Here is a 24805-nt window from a genome sequence, read left to right as displayed (position 1 = left end):
ATTGCACCGCCTTACCATCACCACTATCAGATGTCCAATAACAGCATACAAATCAATAGTAGTAGTATACAATCAACAATAACAGTTTATTAATTAACAATAACAGTACAAACTTAATCTAAACCAAAGTTATAAAATGATAACACTTAAATCAAACCCATGAAATTTCCAAAAAAAAACAGAAAGCATATAAACCTAGATTCACAGATAAATAAAATAACTTTTTAACTATACTAATCAGCCACTAATAAAAAATAACAGTATAACAATTAACAATAACTGTGTTAAATTAATAATAGCTATGACTGCCAAATAATTTTCATCGTCGACTTCAACCCCAAACATCCAAAACTTAGATGAATAATCATCCTACTTGATTTGTATATTAATTACAAAAGCTTGCAAATTCCATGGAAATAGATCAGAGCTTTGCGCTTAATTTCGTTCCACAATGGAGCTTGACTTTCCCTCGAGATTTTCGATCAATAGTCACCATATTTGGAATCTCCTCCAGATCTTCGGTGAATAGCCACTGGCTATGATGCCATTTTTGAGAACTCCCTCTAATCCTCTACTGTTTTTTCATGGAGAAATGGTTTTACCCAACTATTTACCCCGATTAAGGTGGATTTCCATATTTAGGTGGAAGTTCTAGCCAAATTCCCCTCTCAGAGCTACACCACCGACCTCGATCGACTTTTTTTTCGCGGGAAGAGCAGCAACTAAAAGGGGGAAAAAGTAACTTCTCTCTCCTCCTTTTTTTTTTTTACCCAACCCTTTTTCATTTTACCCCCTCCCTATTTTATTTTATCTTTTTTTAATTTGCAAATATTATTTTTTTATTGGGGTATTGGACAGGAGGGGCCTATACCTGGTAAGGGGCAATAGTTTCTCACAACAAGCTAAAGAAATCTTATTGAAGAAGCTAAAGTTTTATACAACAAGCTATTTTAGTCAGAACTTGACTCAAACATGCGCGGGAATTTAATTTATTGTTTATTGTGGCCTTATAAATACACTCACTCACTCACTCACTCACTTTAGTCACTCATCACTCACTTCTCTTCTTCTCTAAACTCTCATCAAACTTCTCCTTTCAAAAGTAAAACCCTAATTTTCTCTTATCATTTTTCTTTCTGCCATCATTATCATCATCAATGGCTGCTGGACCGTCGGTAATGCCGCTTGCCTCGGCGTTAGAGGGGCTACGACTTACCGAGCTCAGGAGTAGAAGAGAGATTGTGTTAGACGCGCTTCATAAGCTTGAATTTCGAAAAGCTTTCTTAATCCTCAATTACACTGCCAGGTAACCTTCATTCAAATTTCTTAGTCTGTTGATTTTAATTTATCTACAATTTCAGACACTTAGTTTTTTTTTGGCATATATGCAGTTGTAATCTGGAGGATGTTGTTACTGCTGAAAAAATTATGAGGTATGAAGCTCTTTCTATGACGGAATTTGAGGCTGTGATTTGGAATGATTTTGGCAGAATCGATCTCCATCAAAATGACCGACTTAATATGGTCTGATTATCATTCTTACATTTTTTTTTTAATTTTATATTATAGTATTTCATAACTTAATTTTTTATTTTTTAATGAAATTTACAGGTGAACTGGGAAAGTGGAGAAAGGTACTACTACTATTGTCACCTTGATGGTCAAGGAAATTGTCGCTTCAAGGTTCATTCTTACCTCTAGTCTACAGCTTTTTTTTTATTTTTTATTTTATTTTTATTTTTTATTATTGTTCTAAATTATGTATTTTATTTTCGGTTCACAAAAATTCGTCATTAAGACGAGTTTACGTAAATCCGGCCAATTCTCAATTATCATAGTTTACAATTTCATCATATTGAAGATTTATCAGAAAAGTTGTGCTAATTTTTGTTTAAGTTTTGGCAATTTTAATTTTGCTGAAGATATGGACGTAGGGTAGAAACTTAGTTTCATCATATTGAACAATTTTAAAAAAAGTGTTTCCAATTTTTGCTAACGTATACTGTAATTATACCTGTTATCATGATTACTAGCTAATTAGATTTTATGACAAAATTAAAATTTCCCTCTCAATAAAATCATGAAAATATCACTCCGTAGTCCGTACTAAAGTTATCCCCTTTATAATTGCCTAACGGGCGATTTCCATGTTTCTTTAACATTGAAATGATCAGTACTACTACGAAGTATTTATTTTTGGGAAATTCCCCGTTCTCAATACAAATTTGTTTCTCATGGGGGCATTTTCGCAAATAAATCAACAACTTATGCAAGATGGATGGTTGAATTCTTGGGTTTACTTATTGTTGCAGGGTCCATACTTGAACAAGGCAGCTACACTGTTGCAGAAAACTGTGGGAGATGAAAATGTACTAATTGTCAAGCTTATGGACCAACAAGCTCAGAGTCCTGTTTATAATATGCTTTATCAAGGAATCTTTGTTGGTAAAAAGTTTTACCAATTTTTTGGTGAGTTTCTTTTCTGGGGTACAAATTATACAATAGTTAAAAGTATTTGATTTTGTGACACTTATGACTTATTCCCTAATGTTATTTTCTTACACCCTGAATCAGCCTTTAAGGATGGTGGAATACAGAAAAAGAACGATCCTGTGAACTGCTACTTCGTTTGTATGGAGGGGTTTGCGAGTTTGTCGAGGATGCAAGAGCCTGTAAGTATGTCTGTTCAGGATGCTAGAGCTTCATTTATGAACATACATAAGGCTACCAGTCTACAGGATTATATGGCCAGGTAGTTAATTAACTATTTTCCGGAAATTAGACCCACCAACTATTAATTTATTGCTCTCATACATATTAAGTATTTTTAAGCTGTTACTTTTAAAAGAGTGCAATTTTTTAAGAGTGTACTTCTTGATTTCCTTTGAAAAGAGAAGTGAATAATAAGTTATACTACGTAATGTAAAACGGAGAAAGTATTAATTAAAAACAGTCGGTCATTTATGGATGCATATGCTTATTGGTTAGTGTTCAGGCTGCCAGGTTTTCTCTTGTACTGTCAAAGACCATAACTTTGGATCTAAATTTTGATGATTTGAATGTTCAAGTCATTGAAGATATACCTTGTCGGGTAAACCATCTTTTGTTTTTTTTTATATTATATTGATTCAATCTTGGTGGTGATTTTGTGGACTTTAATGATACATTGTGTCTTATGATGATAGGATGAAAATGATGAAATAATTTATGGTGGAGACGGTAAACCCTTGATTCTTACAAAAGGAACTGGTTTCATATCTGAAGATCTTGTTTAAGGTGTCCCCATAATTGTTACAATGGTTACGTAAATGATGAAGAGAACGTTCAGGTTTGTTGCGCTTGTACTAGCTCAATTTTACTTGCTTTAACCTTATAGTAGATAATGACCAATATGCTATAGTAGATGATGACCAATATGCTATAGTAGATAATTTTATTTGTTGTGGAATATATCAGCTTGGTTATAGTAGATAATGACCAATATGCTATCTGTTTTAACTTTTAAGTGCTTCTTAAGCCGCCTTCTAAATAAGCTAATAGGGTGGTTGTATGCTATCTTGTATTTGTGCTCACTTCATGCCATCCTTTCGTTAGTTAACGGTTGTATTAATAAATGTTATGATAGATTTCCTAGACTACGATAACCTTGTTAATTGATTTCTTACTATCTCAGGGCTTGAATGGATCTTTAGAAGTGTATCGATTTGCAGACATCTATTCTGGATTAGCTGATTTGAACTCACTCCCAGTTGTGCCGGTACTTGCATTTACTACAACAATCATTGGGTCTATCTATGTTTTAATGGCTAATTATGCATTATATTGATATATTCTTGTGTGTTGTCTCCAACTTCCAGCCTTTGCTGATACAGTTTAATATGTTCTACAAAGGTCAAGTTATCAAGGGAACTGTTCTCGTGAACAAAAAGGTAACATATCCACTCATTCGAGTCTCGTCTCTTAACTTTTTAGGGGTGGCAAGCAGGGTGTCTTGGTTTTGCTGCCTTGTTGAGGATATAAAGTTCTGTATATTTTTCATCTTTCATTGTTCTGTTATTTCCAGCATTAGTCCATGGAGCTTGCTATCCCACCATACTAAATACTACTTCTGATTTAATTAGACTCATTCCTCTTTTGATTATAAACTAGCATGACACATCTTCCTTTTTTTCTCCAGCTTCCTCCTAATACCATTCAAGTTCGACCCTCGATGGTGAAGATTGAATATGATGAATCACTTTCGGATGCTCCAATTGTAAATTCATTCGAGGTTGTAGCAACCAGGTAAACCAGTGCATGATTTGTTGCATTTCATTGTGCCAAGTTACTGCTATATAGTTCTACTTCCCTCATTGTTAATATTCCAAGCTTTACATGAATATTTGGGCCGCTCTTGGACCCAAATCTAACTTCAAAGAACAAAAGCCTAACTCCAATGAACACAACACATCTTAGTGATAGCTTCTATGTTTTTCTTCCATTAATAGATTCCTTAAGCATGGTTAAAATTCAACTCAATGGTACACTCCCTGAAAGATCTTATAATTAGGGTTGGTATTGGGGGTTATTTATATTGGCACTCCTATGATGGCTGTACGCATCATTCATAGTTGAAAACTGTTTTCTTTACACTGTCTCTCCTCCTTGTGTCTATGCTAACTATTTGCAAGTTGCTATTGTATATTTTACTGTTTTACTATGCAATAGTGTTAGGTATTAATTTGTGTTCTTAATTTATGTTTACTATCTGTCATTTCCCAGCAACAAACCAAAGGCTGCTGCTTTATCAAAAAATTTGATCGTGCTGCTTAACTATGGGGGAGTAGCAAAGGAACTGTTTTTGGCTATGTTGTGGCAGGCTCTTACCATACATCTCTCTGTCTTGTTTAAAACAAAATCAGCAGCAAGAGGTAATGTTCCTGAATTTTTTTTTTTTGCCAATTCAGGACTTTGTTCCCATCCTTACTGTTATTTCTGTAATTCTTTTTATTGGATAATTGATCTTTGGTAGACCAATTTTGCTTAGTTTTAGTCATGTATTTAATTTTTGCTTATTTGTTGGTCTATAATTTACTGGACCAGTGTTATTGAAATATTCTAAGGGCTTTCACTCTTTCCTTTTTCTCTTTGATGATTTGTGCAGGTGCTGTTACTTGGGATGTCACTGATGATTTTATTGCTGCAAGGATGGTTGCATCCGGAATTCCTCTAGATGAGCCATATCTTCAACATCGTTTATCTGAAATTGCAAAAGAAGAAATGAAGAGTCTGAAAGGAGGGAAACTTCCTGTTAGTGACAGTTTCTATTTGATGGGAACAGCTGATCCCACTGGAATGCTGAATAGTGGTGAAGTTTGCATTATTCTGTATGTATTTATTTCTACTTGAATTCCCTCCAATTTATCCGCATCACTTCTCTAAATCGGCCGTATTTTTTCCAAATGTATCTCTTCCTTTTATGGACATTTTTTTTTAATGAAGTTTTTCCTCATATGGTCTCCATTCTTAATTAGTAACTCACTATTTTTCTATGTTTTTAAGTGTCTAGCAAACCCCACTTACCAACTCCACTCATCTTCTTGCATAAACTACGTGGTGATGCCCATGGAAAAACAAATCTTGCCAACTCTAGTGTTTATGATTTTCAACTCTCGCATTGTTCTATGAAAAATCTTATGATAAATATTTTCTTCCTAGTTATTGCTCTGTCTGAATTGACTATGGAGTCTAAAAAAGAAGTTAGAAGTGGGCCAAAAGGTTAATTGAGAGATTAGGCATAAAGCTTCTCATAAATGTCCCTAAAATATGATCAATAGTATTTGTAAAATATTAAGCTATCAAGTGCGTGTTTTGTATCTTCTGACTCAATTTTGTTTCCTGTTGATGTAGGGAGCATGGGCAACTTTCTGGACCTGCAATAGTCTATAGAAATACAGGCATTCACCCTGGAGATATTCATGTTGTGAAAGCAAGATATGTTGAGGAGTTAGAGGAATATGTAGGAAACGCTAAATATATGGAATATTTTTTCCTTCCAAGGGGCCAAGGTCCATGGCTGATGAAATGGCCGGTGGTGATCATGATGGAGACATGTACTGGGTCTCCACGAATTATGAGGTCTGCACTTGTGCTATGTTATATTCGTTTGTTATTTTTTTATTTTTATCTCCGTGCCATCATACTAATCAAATAATTTATCGAGTATCATAGAGAAATATTTGTTGAGTGTTGATTAGTGTTAAGTGTATGTCACTTTGTTTTCTGAACCTTTGTATCAATCTGGGGATTAGGGGAGGCTTTGTATGTGTGGCTGCATTATTCTTTCATCTTTGGTTCTTTTTGTGTTTGAGGTGAACTGCCTCATTTATTTCTTCTGTTTATTCATGATGATTAAAATAAGCTTATCAAGCTTTTCTTTTCAGCTTCTCAAGTTTTTCAAACCAAGTGAACCTTGGAAATGTAGTTCTCGCCCAATTGTGAACGACGTAAATCTTCCTTCAGCTGAGGCATTGGAGCTTCAACTCATTCGTCTATACCGGGAGACTAGGTGTCATCCAAAGTATGTACAATCTTACAGAAACTGCAACATTATTGTAATGCCACAATTGTCTAATGATCACCGTTTTTTTCCCTATCACCTAATGGTCAAAAGAGGATTGTTCTAAGCTCTCAATTACCTAATGATGAAAGAAAGGTGTTTTTATTGCTTAATTTCCATGGTATTGATATGACACATGTATGTGATTGATAATGTTGAGGAACAATGTTTCAGCATGGCAATGGGTATAGCTGCAAATTGGTGGCTTGTTTATATGGATCAATTGTTGACATTGGGAGACGACTGCGTTGATGAAAAAGTAGCTCTGAGGAAGAAAATTGATCAGTTGATTGATATCTTCTATGATGCTCTGGATGCACCGAAAAAGGGATTAAAGGTCAGTTCCCCTAATATGTTTGGTTCAACTATTGAAAGCATTGCTTGTAGTCGTATTAAATGTGAGAATTCAGTGCTCCTGCTTTCTAAACCTAACTTCTATTTACTAAGTTATGCTAGGTCTGTTGTACTATTAATCTATGAAGCAAGAGGACTAGTAATGATGTTGGTCTTGGCATAATTCTAGTCAAGTTGGTTGATTTGTCAAGTTTCTTATGTCGATTTTGTTTTTCCATGTTTATGATCTGGTATCTGCAGATTAATGTTCAAGAGGTACTGAAACCAGACAGATATCCCCATTACATGGGAAGAGGCGAGGATTGCACCTATAAATCCAAGTCTATATTGGGTGAAATTCATGACATAGTGGATCAGCTCAATGCTCCAATAAAATTTGAGCTCTTTAAATCACCTGTTTATATTCGATTTGGTAGGATAGATTATTATATTATACACCGAATTCAATTGCTATTGCATAGTTTTCAGCTTTTTTTATAGAAGGGCCTAATGATCACCACATTATGCTCCATTGCCTTGATACAATGTGAAGCGTTGCATCCTTGCACAACAGCAACCATATAAAATACTAAGGAAATTAGTCGATCTTAATGTGTTCCATCCTTACACAACAGCTACTACCATATCAATTACCAAGGAAATTAGTTTTTGTGGGTGTCATGTCCTCCCACTAATGCTTTAGCAGCTTTTAAGTGTTTTGTTTTATTGTACTTGCAAAACAGTTTCTGCAATGTAGGAGCACGCACTTCTGTGGTGCTTGACTACTTGATCATGTATTGGATTAACAAGGCCGATCAAGCTTTGGTTTTATACTTTTATATCCGACCCTTGTTAGTGTTGCTACTCAGCTGTAAGAAGTGGAAGTAGTGGCCTCATTTATCCCACTAGTGTTACTGTTGATCACTGATGCTATAATAATTGTAATTTTGGGTTTGTGATATAATTTTGTTACAGTTTGGAAACTGAAATGCTTCGACGTTGAAATCCCAAATCCCGGAAGTGCACCTAACAGATTGGACAAATCATTTCTCAAGTTACAGAACTGACATGCAGAGGGCTCTCAATGAATCTGGAAACACTGCTGCAGTTTATCAGCATTACCGAAACATAATCAGTCAATACATATTTTCATAAAATTTGTGCATATGTTTGCTGTAGATTTTCTTTCTGATCATGTACCTTCTATAACCTGATAATTGAAACAATTTCAGGTACTCTATGGCGTTGTTGATAGTTTGGAGTCAAGCAAAAAAGACTGGGAAGAGATTCGACTTGAGGCCTTGGCAATATATCATGTTTGTTATGACTATGCTATAATGAAAGATGACCCAGATGAGTGTGGCTTTGCTTGGAAAGTTGCGGGAGATGCCTTGTGGAAGATATATCTGAAGGATTTGGGTGAAAAGCCTTTATTGTTTGCGCCATCAGTTGTCCGCCAGATGATGTGTTAAATTGCATTGTTATATGCACTTTCAATGCATGTATTACAATGCAAGTCTGAATTGTAGTATATTTAGAATTCTGCAGACTGCTAGTTCTTATATGAGCATGATCTCCTTGTTTCTTCATTTAGCTCATGCTCAGCTTAGTCTTAAGCTCTTAAACTAATTTCGGTTGCTATAACTTGTAATAGTCTACTAAACTTCAGTAAATTATGTTTGTTGAAGTCAGTCTTTTGTTTTCTCCAACCAGTATTTCGTTGTTGGGCATGTTCATGGTTGGGTTATTAACTTGATACTTATTAGTAGGATTTCTTACTTCGGCTTGTATAAAGTGTTAATTTTCAATTAAGCAGTGTAATTTCCTTATCTGAATTGAAACTAAGTTATGTATGAACTAAACTAGCAGCATTACTTTAAACGTGTACGTAGTTTTTTTTTTTTTTTTTTACAAGCATTATTTGTGTGTTATTTGTCATGCCCAAAAAATTGCGGTATGAGTATAAGTTGTGCTGGTGATATTGCAGTAGTAGAGTTGTCAATTTGAAGTTTGGTCTTTAAAACTTGAGGTCTGACCTTCCAGTACACAAGAGTTCAAGACATTAATTGTCAATTAATGAGGTTTGTCTGCACTTCATTTTGTGATGGATTCAAAGAAATTAGCTGATTATTTAGTCCCCCAAAAGATTAACCCAACTCTACCGTGGTTGGAACAGAAAAGGTGATGCCCAAATTTCGAATAATGAGTACTTCGAGTAGCCGTTTTTTCTGGTTACACATTGTCAATTACTGGTATTAACATTTGGAGAAATGATTTAAACACATCAAAATTATTTACTAGCACACATTTATACGTGAGATCACAGATTTCAATTAGGGTAAGAAGTTTCCTCTGGCTTTGCTTGCATAATCGTGTTCTATGTAATGCAAATAGATTCAAGAGACAATTAACTGATGACCCTCGTTGTAAGATATGCTCTGATAATTTAGAAGAATCAGTAGTGCATATGCTCAGGGACTGTTCTAAGGCTCGTAGCATCTGGTTGAGTATAGGTAACTCTGCACTCTCTCCTACATTCTTTTCTGGCAGCTTTGAAGAGTGGTTCATTCATAATATGGATAGCTTGGATGAAAATCAATCGGATAAGTGGCAGACTTGCTTTGCAACTACCCTTTGGTGGATTTGGAGATGGCGAAATAGCACGGTTTTTGGAAGGGGTGATGACATTCCTATTGATACAGGCACTTTCTTAAAGGCTAGAGTTGAAGAAGCTTGGAATGCCATATGTGCTGACCCTATTCTTGGAGATACCCGAGGCAAACGCACTAAACATGAAATTTTGGTGCGGTGGATTGCACCACCAGTCACCTGGTTTTCCCTTAATACAGATGGTGCAGCAAAGGGAACGCCAGGCCAGGCTGGTGGGGCGGGGGGGGGGGGGGCTCATCAGAGACTCTGCTGGTCAGTTTATGAAGGGGTTTGCAGCTAGGTTCGGAGTTTGCAATTCTTACAGGGCTGAACTCTTGGCACTTGAGATTGGCTTACAAATGGCTGTGGATCAAGGTATCGAGAAGCTAGTTATTCAAATGGACAATAAAGCATGCATTGAAGCGCTTAAGGAAGCACAACATCAAGGAGGCGAGTGTTATCACATCTTGAACAACTGTCGAAATCTTTTTAAGTATTTTTGTAATGTCGTTGTTAATCATTGTTATAGAAAGGGAAATAAAGTAGCCGATCGCTTGGCTAATTTAGGAGTAGTCCTCGAGGAGAGGGTGACTTATTTCGATGTTCCTCTTATCGAAATAAGAAACCTTCTTTAGGAGGACTTAGTCGGGGTTACCTCACCCCGGTTAGTTAATTAATTGTTGTTTCTTATTTTGGGTTTTTCCCACCTTTGCATAAAAAAAAAAACAGATTTCAATTAGGGGTGTCCCAGCATCAAATTTCAACATTTGGTTTCGAATCTTATTGAAGAAGCTAGATTTCAAAACTGCACGTAAAAAGCTTACTGAAGAAGCTAAAGATTTATGCAAAAGATCTTTGTCAATGTCTCAAACACGCATTTTCAATCTAGCGGGAAATTAATGAAATTTAATTTTTTTTTTTTAATTTCTAAATTTTTTTATTATAAAATATAAATACAGTCACTCACTTGTTCAGTTGTTCCCTTCTCTGCTAACTCTCCATCTCTCACTGATCACTCTAATCAAAGTATCAAACTTCAATTTCCTTGCAAATATCAAATTCGTAAATCAAACTTATAAACTTACATTTTTTCGTTTTTTTTTTTCTTCTTCATTGTGATCATCGATGACTGCTGCACCGTCGGACCACCCGCCGCTTACGGCGGCGGTAGAAGAGCAGCTACATGCAATTGCCGAACTAAAATCGCAGCCACCGGCGGACGCCGTCGCAAGAAGATATTTATTTGAAGCCGGTGAGCAGGAATCCTTGAGAATTCTAAACGTCATTCGTAATTCAATAAGTGTTAGAAATTTGAGCGGTTTTATTGTTCATTTAGCCAAGAAAAATCCTCGCTCTTCTCCTCCTTCTCCGTGCTCTCCGCTTCCCGCTTCTCCCGCCGTCTCTCCTCAAGGTACTAATTTTTTGCAATTTTTTTTGAAATTGATTTTTGTCATAATTTGTTGCAAGATAATTGACTGATTTTTTTTTTTTTTTTTAAGACCTGAAATTCTCATAAGCATGCATATAAAATATACGAATTTTGTAGATAAAAGTTGTGAATTCGAGAATTGAACAATTTCTTAGGTTAATTGATTCGTAATATTGAAATTCTCATGATCATAACCTAAAAGATTTTTTGATTTCCAATTTTAAATGAAGAAAAAATTACGCCAGTGTTTGATTTGTTGCTAATAAGACTATGTTCTTCATTTGATAATCTGATATTATTTAAGTAGTACTTACTCCATTTCATTTGTTTATCCCATTGTATTTTCTTGGGGTCAAATTTGACATTTTATTATCACTACTCTATAAGAAATAATATAGTCTTGGTCTTGTTAGATTTCGTTTGATGTCTACTTTATGAATATGAAATTATTGTAATTTTCTAAGCTTACAAAATTGGAGATATTCATGATTTGAGACGTGTCTCTAAGATTGTGAAACGTCAAATGAAGCAAAGAAATAGGGGCGGAGTCCCTTAAAAAGAAAACAAATGGAGACGGAGAGTGTATTGGTTTTGCTATTGAATTGGTTTTGATAAATTTGAAAGCTTTAGTATTTGTTCTGCTCATTTATATTTACAGCATGGGTAGCATGCTAACAATGTTACTCGGTTGTTCATTTCATATTTTTGTTGGATCCTTGACACTCTGACATGCTTATGGACACTTCTACACTTATTTTGGGACAAACTCATTCATTAAAAACCCAGTCCAACTAATTTAGCATGTTAATAGTGTTTAATGTAAAGTCTTGACTTACAAAACACCTGAATTTCACAGGGAATACATCAAGTGCAAATAAGCGGAAGAGGGAATCAGATTGTCCTGGTATGTGATATCTGAGAATATTAATCTAGACTCAGGAGTTGTGTTGTAACCCTTTATTTTCTTATTTTCTAAGTTTGAAGATTTTGGTTATTTCCCAAGGTGATGCAAGTACTGCAAGGAAGGTGTGTACCTTCAACTCACCAACTGTGGTAGAAGAGAAGCCGGTTGTGCTGAAGAGTAAAAGGGATATTGTGTTAGATGCACTTGAGACACTTGAATTTCGGAAGACATTCTTACTTTTCAATTACATTGGATGGTAATGTCTAATCTGGTCTCTTGTATTGAGTTGATTGCGTGTTTGAATATTGATGGGTGAATTTTGTGCAGGGACAAGTTAAAGGATGTTTCTGCTGATGTAATTCTGAGTTACCAAAGACTTGGTATGAGGCAGTTTGAGATCGAGATTTGGAACCATAATTGCATAGACCCTGAAAAAGAGCGAGTTAATAAGGTCAAATAATGATTTCAATTGCTATTTTGTCATGTTTGAGTAGGTATGGTCATGGCACTTATATTTGCTACTACAGAAGGTCAAATTTACTTACTCATATATCATGGGAAAATATTGTACGTATATATGCCCCCATATGAACTGTTAGGCAATTCGGTGTAATTATTTCTACTTTGGAGTATGGTTATACCCACATGCATCTAGGATGATTGCATGTTTCATTTCATGTGAAAGTTCTTTATTCAGAAAAGTTTACAACAGATTGCCAAAGCACATTGACATTTATTAAATAAAGCTAGAGGATGGTGCAAGTCATTTCCTTTGTTCAGTATGATAGCCTGGTCTATATCGTACCATTGTTTTAGTATACTTTTTGAATCTTACAGATGAACTGGGATACTGGAGAGAGGTACAACTACCATTGTCATATTGATTCAGAAGGAAATAGTCACTTCAAGGTTTGTAATTTCATCGTGTTTTTTAATAGTTGAAGATTTAGATTATGCTTTCCGAGGTTGCTTTCGTATATGCCAGTGTTTGCATTGTCAATATTGTCAATTAGTCTTTTTTTTACTGCCCCTTCCAATTTCATGAATAATTCAAATGTATGATTGTTTTTAACAGCTCCTCCTTGCTGATCTTTTCATATTTATGATGCAGGGTCCGTATCTGGACAAGGCAGCTACACTCTTGCAGAAAATTGTTGGAGATGAAAATGTAATGATAATTAAGTTTATGGAAGAAAAAACAGAGAACCTAGGAGCGGAGTCTGTGATGCAGAATCCAATTTTCAATGAGGTCGCTGAAAAAGGAATTGTCGTGGGTAGAAAATGTTATCGGTTCTTTGGTGAGTGCTTCTTATTCTCTTTTTATTTGGTTTTACAAGAAGATGGCAGATGCATGAAGACCGAGAAGCCTACACAAAAAGCAAATGTGACAAAATTATTTAATTTTACATTAACTTACTTGTGTCTGGTAATCGCTGCATATGTGTGGTTATTAAGGATCAAGGCTTAAAACTACTCTCACAAGATGTAGCTTGAAGTATCTATGATAAGTTTTAACACTGGTTCTGTCTTCTATGACAAGTTTTATCAATCATTAAACTATAAGTTCTATTATGAAGAATATATTTTCCATATTTTTGATTTGCATATATTATTAATAATGGTTTGAATGTTAAGATTTAAATTCTATCACAAGTATGTAGGTAGTCCAAAAAGTTTGAGATAAAATGTACAAATTGTAACATATCTCTTCTTCTTTTTTGTTATTAATGGCATAATTAATGATTTGTTAGTTCCTGCTAATTTGTATGGATGTGGGATTCAGAAAATAAATGAATGTTGTAGAATTCAGTATTATTTTTCATATCATTCTAATCAAGTATCCTTAGTTCATGAATTGCTATGGAATCTTATGAGCTCAACAGTTCAAGCTCAATCCATTTCGTCTATTCCAATGGATTTTTGTAAATGTTTTTAATCAGTTTTTAAAGATGGTGGCAAGGAGGTAAAGAATAAAGATACTTTTTCCAGCTCAGTCAAATGCTACTTTGTTTGTACGGAGGGCTTTGCTGGTATATTAAGGACATGTCCTCATCTGTTAAGAGAGATGCCAATCCATGAAGCCAGGCGCCTATTCATGCACATACACAATGCATCCAGTATATTCAATTATATGGCTAGGTTTTCTCTTATATTGTCGAAAACCATTACCCTGGATCTAAATTACAATGATTTATGTGTTGAAGTCCTTGAGGATATACCTTGTCTGGTAAATACATCTGATTTCTTTGAGAATCTTATTTGTCCAGTCATTTTTTGATCTAGTTGTTTAGATTTTAACACTTTATCTTGCATTTTACTTGTTTGACAGAATGAAGATGGCAGCGTTGTCAAAGATAATGATGGGAAAGTAATGATTCTTACAGATGGAACTGGTTTTATCTCTGAAGATCTTGCGTTGAGGTGCCCACATAATTGTACCAATGGGTGTGTAAATAATGACGATGACATTCAGGTTTGAGTTTTTGCTCAAGTTTGCTGTTGATACTATTTGCTTGTTTCATTTCATCACTATAAATACCTCTGATGAACCTTTGACACATGTAAGACTAAACAATTTTCTATTTTTGTCTCAACTGCATGCCTTTTGGTTTTTAAAAATTAATTTGAATTGTTTGTGAATTTCATGGGTGTTTTGATGAGTGAGATGAATCGTTGAACTGACCAAGTTGATGGTCTTCATACAACCAATCGACCATCTATTTGTTTGGGGACCACAAGGCACTGCAGCCAGGTTAAAGTAAATTATACGTCTGCAATAACCTGATCTAGTGGTGATATATTTAGTGAAAAACATGTACACTATCCATAGTGATTAGGAAATTTGAGGGAACTTCCTTCCTTATTGGGAAGTTGTCACTTCTGTATAGGTCGTTGTGTTCTCTCCACATCACCCCTTTAGAATTTATTCACATTGCCCTGTTTATGTCATGCATAATTTTCTGCGTATAGCTCTCGTTTACTCCCTAATATTTATGTCAGTATGTGATAATACTCTTTTTGGACTCAATAATGTAGTAAGATTCTTCATAGCTTGGTGTTTTTATTTTATTTTATTTTATTTTTTATATTGCTTTTTCAAACTCTAGATTCTTCCCCCTCCATTCAAACTAATCTTTACTTTTAAAATTATTCTTACTTACATTTGTAGAAAGATATTTTAAGTACAGAAATAACTCATTACGTTAGGGGCCATCTCTCACAAAGTCACAATTTTTGTTCAGCTCTGGTCTGCGAAATTCGAACTCTCTACTTTAACCAAGTGACTAGGTTTTTCTTCTAAGAGTTATCGCCGTTTGCTGTGTGCTGCAAGGATATCGAACAATGACAAAAGTTGGAGTGACAGAGGAAGACAAGACTGAAATTAGAGTAGTTTCTAAAGTTGAGAACATGGAACATTTTACTGATCAGGTCATGTAGCAATATCTGACCAGTGATGTAAAAAATATTATGCACGGGTCCCAAATTAGTTACTTTGCTTACCACATGAGCAATAACCCTTGTTAATAAAAAAAAGCCAATTGATGATTGTGCCATGTGCTGATGAATCTTTGCTAACAGTTGAGGGGGTCTTGTTCAAATGTCTTGGCATGAGTTATAAAATGAGGTTGGGTGCAAGAGCAAATCCTTCAGTAGTTAAGGGGCCAGCTGACGATTGTGCTATGTGATTGAGCCAACATTAACATAAGATGCAATTCTATGCTATATATTTCAATGTGCTTTTGAATTTAGAAAAATATTTGCATTGTTTGTCTGTACTTCTATATGTGAACGTGATGCTGTTTTGATACTTCACAGGGATCTTTAGAAGCATTTCAATTTCCGCCCAACTTTTCGGGATTGAGCGAGTTTAAATCTCCTGGTGTACCGGTATTTTATCTTTTACAGCCATGAAATACATGGCTTTGGCATATTGTTTTCGTTGCTACATTCTATCACATATAATATAATTGATTGATTCTTGTTTCCTAAATTTTCTAGCCTTTGCTAATTCAATTTCGCATGTTCCATCAAGGCCGGGCTATCAAGGGAACTGTTCTTGTCAACAAAAAGGTGTAGTTATCTGCTCCCATCCTCATCATTACTGATGCTGCTTGGGCCAGGATGGGATTATATATTCTTATATACTATTTAGATTTCAATTTTGTCATGTCTGTAATTGGAGCTCTTGTGTATTATTATCTCACAATTTTGAATGATGTCTTTAGATCTCGCTCTTGGAAATTTTGTTTTGATTTAAGGCCATCTTGAACTTGTCTTTCATGCAGACTTTGGAATCCCAACTTTGAGAAATCATCTCCCTCTGTTTTGTCTTGACTGCTGTCTTTTCTAATATGCTTCTCTCTCTTTTTTTTTTTTCTTCTTCTTCTTCTCTTTCTTCCTCTCTTTGTGGCTTTTACTGGTTTTGTGGGGGTATGGAGAGGGAATTTAGGATTTCTGGAAGTTTTGGTCTTCAGCAAACTTATTTTTACAGGAGGGGTGGAGAATAAATATTAAATTGTTAACAAATAACCCCAACTTGCCTGGATAAATAAATTTTGTTTATCAAGTGGTAGAATTGTTATATATTTGTATAAACCCACTAACATTACTAGAGGTTTTGGGGTAAAACCACTAACATATAAATAGTGCAAAATTAAGACATTTAACTACAAGTTTGTCACTTGATAAACAATACAAGTTTAGCAAGGAGATAAACTTGTATTTTCTCGAACTTTGGCCTATGGCATATTGTACCATTTTGTCCTGGAGCTAATTAATCAGCTGTTCTTTTCGTTTTCAGTTTTTTAGTCTATAGTTGTCATTTCCTCCTTCACTTTTTCCAGCTTCCTCCTAATACAATTCAAGTTCGACGTTCGATGGTGAAAGTTGATAAAGATGATACGATTCCTTCAGATGCTCCAGCTGTGAATTCTTTTGAAATTGTGGCAACCAGGTAATTTACTGGTGTTGCTTTATTTTGGTTTGCTGAAACTTAATCTAAATTCTAATGTCAAACCATAACGTCATTAACTCCCTCAGGCCTCAGCTCCGAATGGCCACATTATTTTTATCTCCGTGCCAAATTTGTTTATATATGGTCATGTGCCATCCAATCCAATTGGAAAGATCATGAATAACTTTCTTAGCATAATGAATATTATGAATTATGTCACCTAGTGTTAATTGTCAACTTTGATGCTCCTTTTGTTAGTGTAATCACCAGGTTATGTAGAGTTAACCTGACTTCTTTGATCCTTAATAAGATGCTTTGCCAACATGCTCTATTAATCTAATTTGAGTTGGAATTTAAAGCTTCTGGGCATCGTAGATTTGTACTTTATTTTGCCAAGTATATTTACCTTTTTTGGCCTCATGGTCCTTACAAAATCGTAAGTCAAATACAGAAGTAAACATACTCAAAAATTCAAAGGTTCAACATGTTTATAATTGCTATACTCCACCTTTGATATTGTAAAGCTTTTATTTGTAGTTGGATGTGCTGTAATTTATGTCTTTAATCTCTGGCTTACAATGTCATTGTTTCAATTATGTCTAGCAATAAGCCGAAGGTAGCTAATCTGTCAAAGAATTTGATTGCACTTCTTCACTATGGTGGGGTGCCAAGGACATTTTTTTTGGCTCTGCTGTCAGGGGCTTTAAAAAAACAACTGGCAGTTGTTTACAAAATCAAAGCAGCCTTAAGAGGTAATGTTCTAGAGTTTTTTTTTTTCCTACAGTTCAGAATCCAGATTTATTTCCCTTTAACTTCAATCATTGTTTTATATAGATAGTAGATATAACTCAATTTGTAAATGCTCCAGAATTAGATTTGACAAGACAACACTAATTTGAAGTAGACTACTTGACCAGGAGTTAGTTATCTTATATTATCAAAATGACATAACTACAATTCTGTCAAGTAACATTTAGCTGAGGTTGCGTTATCTTGAGAAGAAATTGAGGCATGTTGTTCTTTTTGTTGAGAGTAGGATGACTTATTGTATGGTTAGCCAAGAGCTGTTCTCATCTAATTTGATTGTTCTCTATTCCGCTGTCTTACATGTCCAGTTGCCGTTAATTGGGATTTCAATGGTGATCTTATTGCTGCTAAGATGGTGGCATCTGGAATTCCTCTAGATGAACCTTTCCTACAAGACCGTTTATCTGATATTGCAAAGGAGGAGATGAAGAGCCTTAAAGGAGGAAAATTCTCTGTTGATGGCAGTTACTATGTAATGGGGACAGTTGATCCTACAGGGACTCTGAATAGAGGCGAAGTTTGTGTAATTCTGTATGTCTTTTTGTTTTCATATTACCCCATACATACCCTTTGTATGTCAGCTCTGTGCTATATTTGTAGTCAACTCATTTTTGTTTTCTCTATTCATTTGAAATAATTGAGTTAGACTTTGATTCAAGCTCTTTAAAAGCTCTGTTTTATTTTATACGAAGTAATAGGACTGTAGTTTTGTGATTTGCTTGTACTGTACTGTATTCACTTTTCTGACATTGATACTAGCAACATGGTTGACTTTGTAGTGCACTTGTTCACCTCAATCACAGTGACCTCATTTGAGGTGCTTGTCATTTCTTACCTTTTTCTGTAGCAAAGGTCATACATTGTAGTTTTATTAAATGCACCTTTTTGCTTAATGCATTTTCTCTGCATATGTAGGGAGGAAGGACAACTGTCTGGTCCAGTATTAGTCTATAGAAATCCAGGCACTCATACAGGGGATATACATGTTGTGACTGCAAGATATGTCGAGGGCTTAAAGGACATTGTGGGAAATGCGAAATATGGAATTTTTTTTCCTTGCAAGGGACCAAGGTCAATGGCTGATGAAATTGCTGGTGGTGATTACGATGGAGACATGTATTGGGTGTCCACAAATGCTGAGGTTTGCAGTTGTGTTGTGTTTATCTGTTTTATATACTCGTAGTTTTTTTGGTACTTCCTCTGTATAGTTGTTTCTCTTCAAAACATTTAACCCTAAAATTAAATTAATTTATATGAGATGATTCAGTCATGTGGGATCTTATTGGAGTGGATTTGCAAACATACAAAGTATAAAATTATCATTGTAGTGCGTTGGGACAATTAAAAGTAAACATGTCACCAACTTTGAAAAAGTGCTTAGAGGATGATAATTTGTTTTACATGAGTTTGTCTACATCATTTTTGAATCTTAGCGATGCATGGCTTCAAGCTATATCTATGCTTCACGTGTGGCCCAAACACATGAATTCTATGTGGAGCTTCATGAAAGTGGAAGTTGTTGATGCCCTGATGGTGTTGATTGACTTAAAAAATGTTTGCAGTATAAATTTCTACCAGTTCATGATATCCAAGTTAATATAGGTTTTTCAGTAGATGATTGGTTAAATTCAAAAATGACTATGATATCCTTTCTCTTCTGCATTGTGCTCTTTGGATTGAAGAATTGTAATAATAAACTGTCTCTGCCTCATAGACTGAGGTGTATTTTGTCAATTTTTCTTTTGGTTTGGAATGGGCTTATAAACTAATCATCCACGCCTAAAATTTTCATTTTTTCAGCTATTACAACATTTCAGACCAAGTGAGCCTTGGAAATGCTCAACTTCTTCCCCTGTTGTCAACAAAGTAACAGGTCTGCCTTCTGCTGTGGCATTGGAGCGAGAGCTGTTTCGTTTATACTTGGCTACTAGGTTCCAGTCAAGGTTTGTACTAAAATTGTTGGATCTGCATTCATTTTGTGATAGTTTTGCATTTAATTCTTGTCTTTTCATAAAAAAATTGAAGTATTTTATTGTGGTGATACATAATGATGAGCTTAAAATTTCACCTTTTTGAAACTCAATCAAAATGTTGTACTCGATTTTTCTACTAGATAGCAATATACACCTTCTCCACCATTTTTTACTGCAAGTGTGTTTGATTATATGAGTCATTGTTTGAAAAAAGTCCAATTAATAGATTCTCCACCATTTTTTGCGATCAAATAGAAATAATTTTCTTTTTGGCTGTAACTAGAAGTAATGCTAGTAATATAACACGTACATGTGGGTCCCCTAATGAAGAGCAATCCTGTTTCAGTAACCCGATGGGTATAGCAGCAGATAGTTGGCAAGTGTATATGGATCGAATGTTGACACTGGGAGATGACTGCGCAGATGAGAAAGTTGTTTTAAAGCAAAAAATGGATGAATTAATTGACATATACTATGATGCTCTGGATGCGCCAAAAAAGGGGAAAAAGGTCAGTTCTCTCGACTCTCGGTATTAGATTCAGCTTTGGGGGCATTACACTGTTTAAGTGTTGTATCTGAGATATCAATTTATTTTTTTTTAAATTGCTTTCTGAAACCACTAACTTCAATTTACTTGCTCTTCAACTTTAGTTTCTTTCTTAAATTATTTATATGTGAGAATGTTTTCTGATTATACTTCTCTACATGCTTGTACCAATTAATTTATGAATCTGACTCTCCAATGATGAAGATTAATTGAGTTGATTATTTGACTAAAATAGTTACTTGAGTATTATAGGTTTGGTGGCTTTGTATTGAAATTTTCATGTAAACCCCGGAAGTAATAAACACTAGTATTTCAGTCATCTTTAATGAATTTTCCTGATCCCTCGAGTTCTGAGGTACCCATTTGCTTTTCTGTAATTATTATGTACCTAATTGATTCTATTTGTTTGTCAAGTTATCGCTGTAGTGGAGGGCAGCTATGCAGTGGCTGCTTCCTTGCAGTTCAGCAATATGAACATGAAATTACAGAGTTGAATTTGGTGTAGATAAGGCCTTCAAATAAAATGGTTTTGGCCTACCTTAGCCTGATGATAACTTTTGTTTCCAAGTTTAATAATCTGGCTTTTGCAGGTTTTGGTTCCCAAACGGTTGAGACCTGAAAAATATCCTCACCATATGGGAAGAGGAGAGCATTGCACATATAAGTCCAAGTCTATTTTGGGTGACATTCATGACATAGTGGATCAATTATCTGCTCCAATTAACTGTGAGCCTCATTTTATAGCTTTTCTTCTGCACCCTATGACAATTTATTAAAAAAATGCAATGAATTTCATTTGCTAATATGAAGTTTGTCGGTTTTTTTGGTTAAGCAACAACAGGGTGGATTTAAGTTGTTTTGTCCAGTAAGACATAGGCTTGGCCCTGACTAGTTTGGCCTAAAGTAGACCTCACAATTGACTATATCTGCATTTAGTCTCCATACAAAGTAATAATCCACCTTATGAAGCAACACTCAATATAATTACAGAGGAAATAGTTGATTTGGTAGAGCAAAAAGTACATCTGCGAGCTTCATACTAATCGACTGCTAGTGCTTTATTGTACTCCCATTTATGCCTACCAGCTTTTATTTTTTTATTTTTATTTTTTTTTTGTGGGGGGGGGGGGGGGGGGGTGCGGTACTCTATATAATTATGCAACGTTTTTGTTATGTTAGACTTCAGAAATCTTTTGTGCCATCCCTGTGCCCTCAAAACCAAAACATTAGCAGTACTGATGTGGTGCTAGATCTTGTTTTGGAGAAAAAGGGGCTGATCTTGAACTGTGGTTTTATCTGACCCTTGCTATTAATAAAGTGGCAAACCAATTGTTGTGTATTTTTAAATAGTATTCAGTCTTTGAATTGAAAATTGGAAGTCATCTTTGATGAACAAGGCTCTAGTGTTACAGTTGATCACTGGTGCTGGCAATAACTCTATTGGGTTTGTTATATAAGTATTTTTTTGCCAGTTTGGAGACTGAAATGTTTTGATGTTGAAATTCCGGAGATGCACCGAATAGATTGGACTAATCATTACTCAAGTTACAGAACTGATATGCAGAGGGTTCTTAATGAATCTGGAAACACAGCTGCTGTTTATCAGCATTACCGAAGGGTAATCTGTCAACACATATATTCATAATATTTGAGCATATGTTATCTGTTGAGCTTCTTTCTGACCACGTATCTTCTATTGCATAATATATTTTAATCATTTCTAGGTACTCTATGGTGGTGCTGATGATTTGGAGTCAAGTGAAAAAGAGTGGGAAGATATTCGACTCGAGGCCTTGGCAATATATCATGTTTGCTATGACTATGCTATAATGAAAGATGACCCAAAAAAGTGTGGATTTGCTTGGAAAGTTGCTGGAGATGCCTTGTGGAGGATACATTTGCAGGATAAGGAAGAAAAACCCTTACTGTTTGCTCCTTCAGTTATTCGCCAGATGATGCGTTAGTATTATCGAATGGATTTGCTAATCATTGTAAATTACTTGTAAGTTATGTTTAGATGGAAGATCAAGGATGCCAACGCTACTTATGGTGCGAGGTCTTAAAGGCATGATCTGTTAGTCTCCTTAGTTGCATCACACAGCTCATACTTAATTTAGTCTTAACTTAGCTGGTTGCTGTTACTTGCAGCCTCTGTTTAATCTTTAACTGGTCGTTGTTGATAGGTATGTTTCCAGTTAGGGGTTATTATTGGGCTCTCTAACTTCGGTTTGTATGAAGTACTCTTTGAGTTTTTATGTCAAGCAATGTAATACAATATATTTTGTTGCTATGACGCGTGTGAGCTTAACTCATACGAAGTACAAGTTTATCATTACAGTATTAAGATTTTTACTTCCCAAAAAACTTGCTACTTTGTGCCCGTATTTTTCTCGACGCAAATATGTGGGTTGAATTGTTAAACTTTAATAACTTTGATCATGTAGTCTCACCAATTTATAAGATATGGGCCCTGTTTGGTAGTAAGCTTATTGGGGGTATATTAGCTTATTTGATTAACTTTAGCTGATTGATTAGTCAAACAAGCTAACACAAGTTTTGGTAGTAAGTTTATTGAAAGAGCTTATTCCACTAAATAAGCTCTTTTTGAAAAAGCTCATTTTAGGAGCTTTTTCAATTAGCTTATTCATTAATTATTATGAAATGATACTTATAACCTCATTTAATTTAAAATCCTATCTAAACTACCTACCCCACAATTAGCTTATTGGTCATTTCACATACTCAATCACCTTTAAGCTATCAGTTATTTACCAAACACTTTTATATAATAAGTTAATACAATAAGTTAGTCAAATTAGTTAATAAAATCAGCTAGTCAAAATTAGCTAACTCAATTAGCTTCAGCTTCAGCTTCAGCTTTTAGCTTTCAATTTTCTCTCAAACAGGGTCATGATATTATTGATATAGTCATTAAATCAAATCATTTCTCATGTGGAATCTTGTTAAAGAATGTGTTAAGAAGTCAAATGACACAGGAAAAAAAAAAAAAAAAAAAAAGATGCGGAGTATTTTGTGTAGCAACTAGCAAGTAGTAAATACAAATTATTTCATTGAGTACATTTTCACTTAATTAATAGTTACTGACCTACCCCACACACACTCCCTTTCGTACTTAATCCGTTTTTTTTACATCCATCCATTTTTTACACTATTTTCCCATTTTCCTCAACTTATATATGTATGGGGCATTTGACAACATAAATAAGGATAAGAAGGTAGGATAAGGATAGAGAATTATTTAGTGGGATAAGGAAAGAAATTATTATATTCATTGTTTGGAAAAAATAGCTTCACTTTGACCAACACATTTGTCAAGACATAATTTTGACCATTGGTTTCTTTAATTGTCTATTTGTACATTCAAACTATTAAAATACATTGGACCATCCATTTGTGCTAATACAGATTCGGAGAATAGTTTTGGGTAGTTAGGTTCCAATTCCCTCTCAATCGTTGTTGCGGGAGATCGAACACGTGTCCTCCCTACCAAGTGTAGTCATAAATCATAATCACCACTATACCAACAACCAATTGGTTGCGGAATTATTAAGATGCCTAGAAACTTTATTTATTTATTTATTATGATTGACTATTGAGTTACATTTTTATAGAGATTTCTAAAATTTAATGTTAATTAACATTAATTTTAAAAATCAAGCTTGATCTGAAAATTATGAAATATATTGGAGTATCAAACTAATACGTTTACTTTAAAACAAAAGAAGTACACATTGAAACTCATACTATAAACGATCCGAGTAAATAAGTTACTCCCTCCATCCCCAATTAATAGTTCCTTATGAACTATTTTTAATCCCAAATTGATAGTCCTATTTGATTTTTTCAAGTAGCATTAGTATTAATTTTTTTTTTTTATCAAAATTCCCTCCAATTGCAACAATATTTGTGCAAATTTAACTTACCCATGTATATTTTGTTTTTCAATGTACTTTTAAAACTTTCTCTCTCTCTACTATTTTACATACCCAATGTAAATTTATTTATTTATTTATTTATTTTTTTGAAAGAAGTCCCAAAGGACATTAAATTTCATTAATATAAGCCATACAGCATCTACAATTGACAATGAACGATAATGAAAACGAATTTAACAAAACCAAACAAGAATTAATCGGGGAAGGGCTAAGAATCCAAATACATAAATATAACAATTCGGCATATTCTCGATTCGTTGTCTCATACAACTTTTTGAGTGGATCCGTCGTCGCTTCACAATTTTGTAAGAAAGTTAATTCTTGTGCTGATTCCGTAACCCGAATCCGAGCCCTAATCAATAGTAGCCCCGCACAACCGGAGACCAAATTAAGCACAAATAAAACCTTGTCTTTCGAAGGAGTACGAAAAACTTTGTCTTTCGAAGGAGATCGAAAAAATCTTGTCTTTCGAAGGAGATAAACCCTTTCTTTCGAGGGAGACATTATTGTAACCTAAAACAAAAGGCTTAAAAGAAAATAAAGATTGGGGCTTTCCACCGGTGAAATCCGATGGAAGCCCCTTGAAAATTGACAATGGAGACTAAGTTTAGGAGAGAGAAGAGAGAAAAGGAGGCTAGGGTTTTTTTTAATTTGG

General features: G+C 34.8%; 1 protein-coding gene and 1 pseudogene across 1 annotated transcript; both read left to right on the top strand.

The window, feature by feature from the left end:
- The first annotated feature begins 1157 nt into the window (after positions 1–1157).
- On the top strand, positions 1158–8403 carry LOC145612708 (putative RNA-dependent RNA polymerase 5; annotated as a pseudogene).
- A 1957-nt stretch (positions 8404–10360) lies between these two features.
- Positions 10361–22423, top strand: LOC145610307 (putative RNA-dependent RNA polymerase 5). Its single transcript, XM_081665634.1, has 19 exons — positions 10361–10991; positions 11866–11913; positions 12013–12169; positions 12241–12364; positions 12751–12822; positions 13025–13211; positions 13854–14140; positions 14243–14386; positions 15730–15801; positions 15913–15984; positions 16758–16867; positions 17471–17619; positions 17983–18205; positions 18590–18815; positions 19475–19617; positions 19994–20156; positions 20785–20920; positions 21667–21812; positions 21919–22423. Exons 1-19 carry the CDS (start codon positions 10706–10708, stop codon positions 22156–22158), a joined length of 2985 nt encoding a protein of 994 aa, XP_081521760.1. The 5' UTR covers positions 10361–10705; the 3' UTR covers positions 22159–22423.
- The last annotated feature ends 2382 nt before the right edge of the window (positions 22424–24805 follow it).

The sequence above is a fragment of the Chenopodium album genome, chromosome 24 (assembly GCF_948465745.1).
Source record: "Chenopodium album chromosome 24, dcCheAlbu1.1, whole genome shotgun sequence".
Classification (NCBI taxonomy): Eukaryota; Viridiplantae; Streptophyta; class Magnoliopsida; order Caryophyllales; family Amaranthaceae; genus Chenopodium; species Chenopodium album.
The sequence above is the reverse complement of the archived record's forward strand: the minus strand, read 5'-3'. Positions and strand labels throughout refer to the sequence as shown.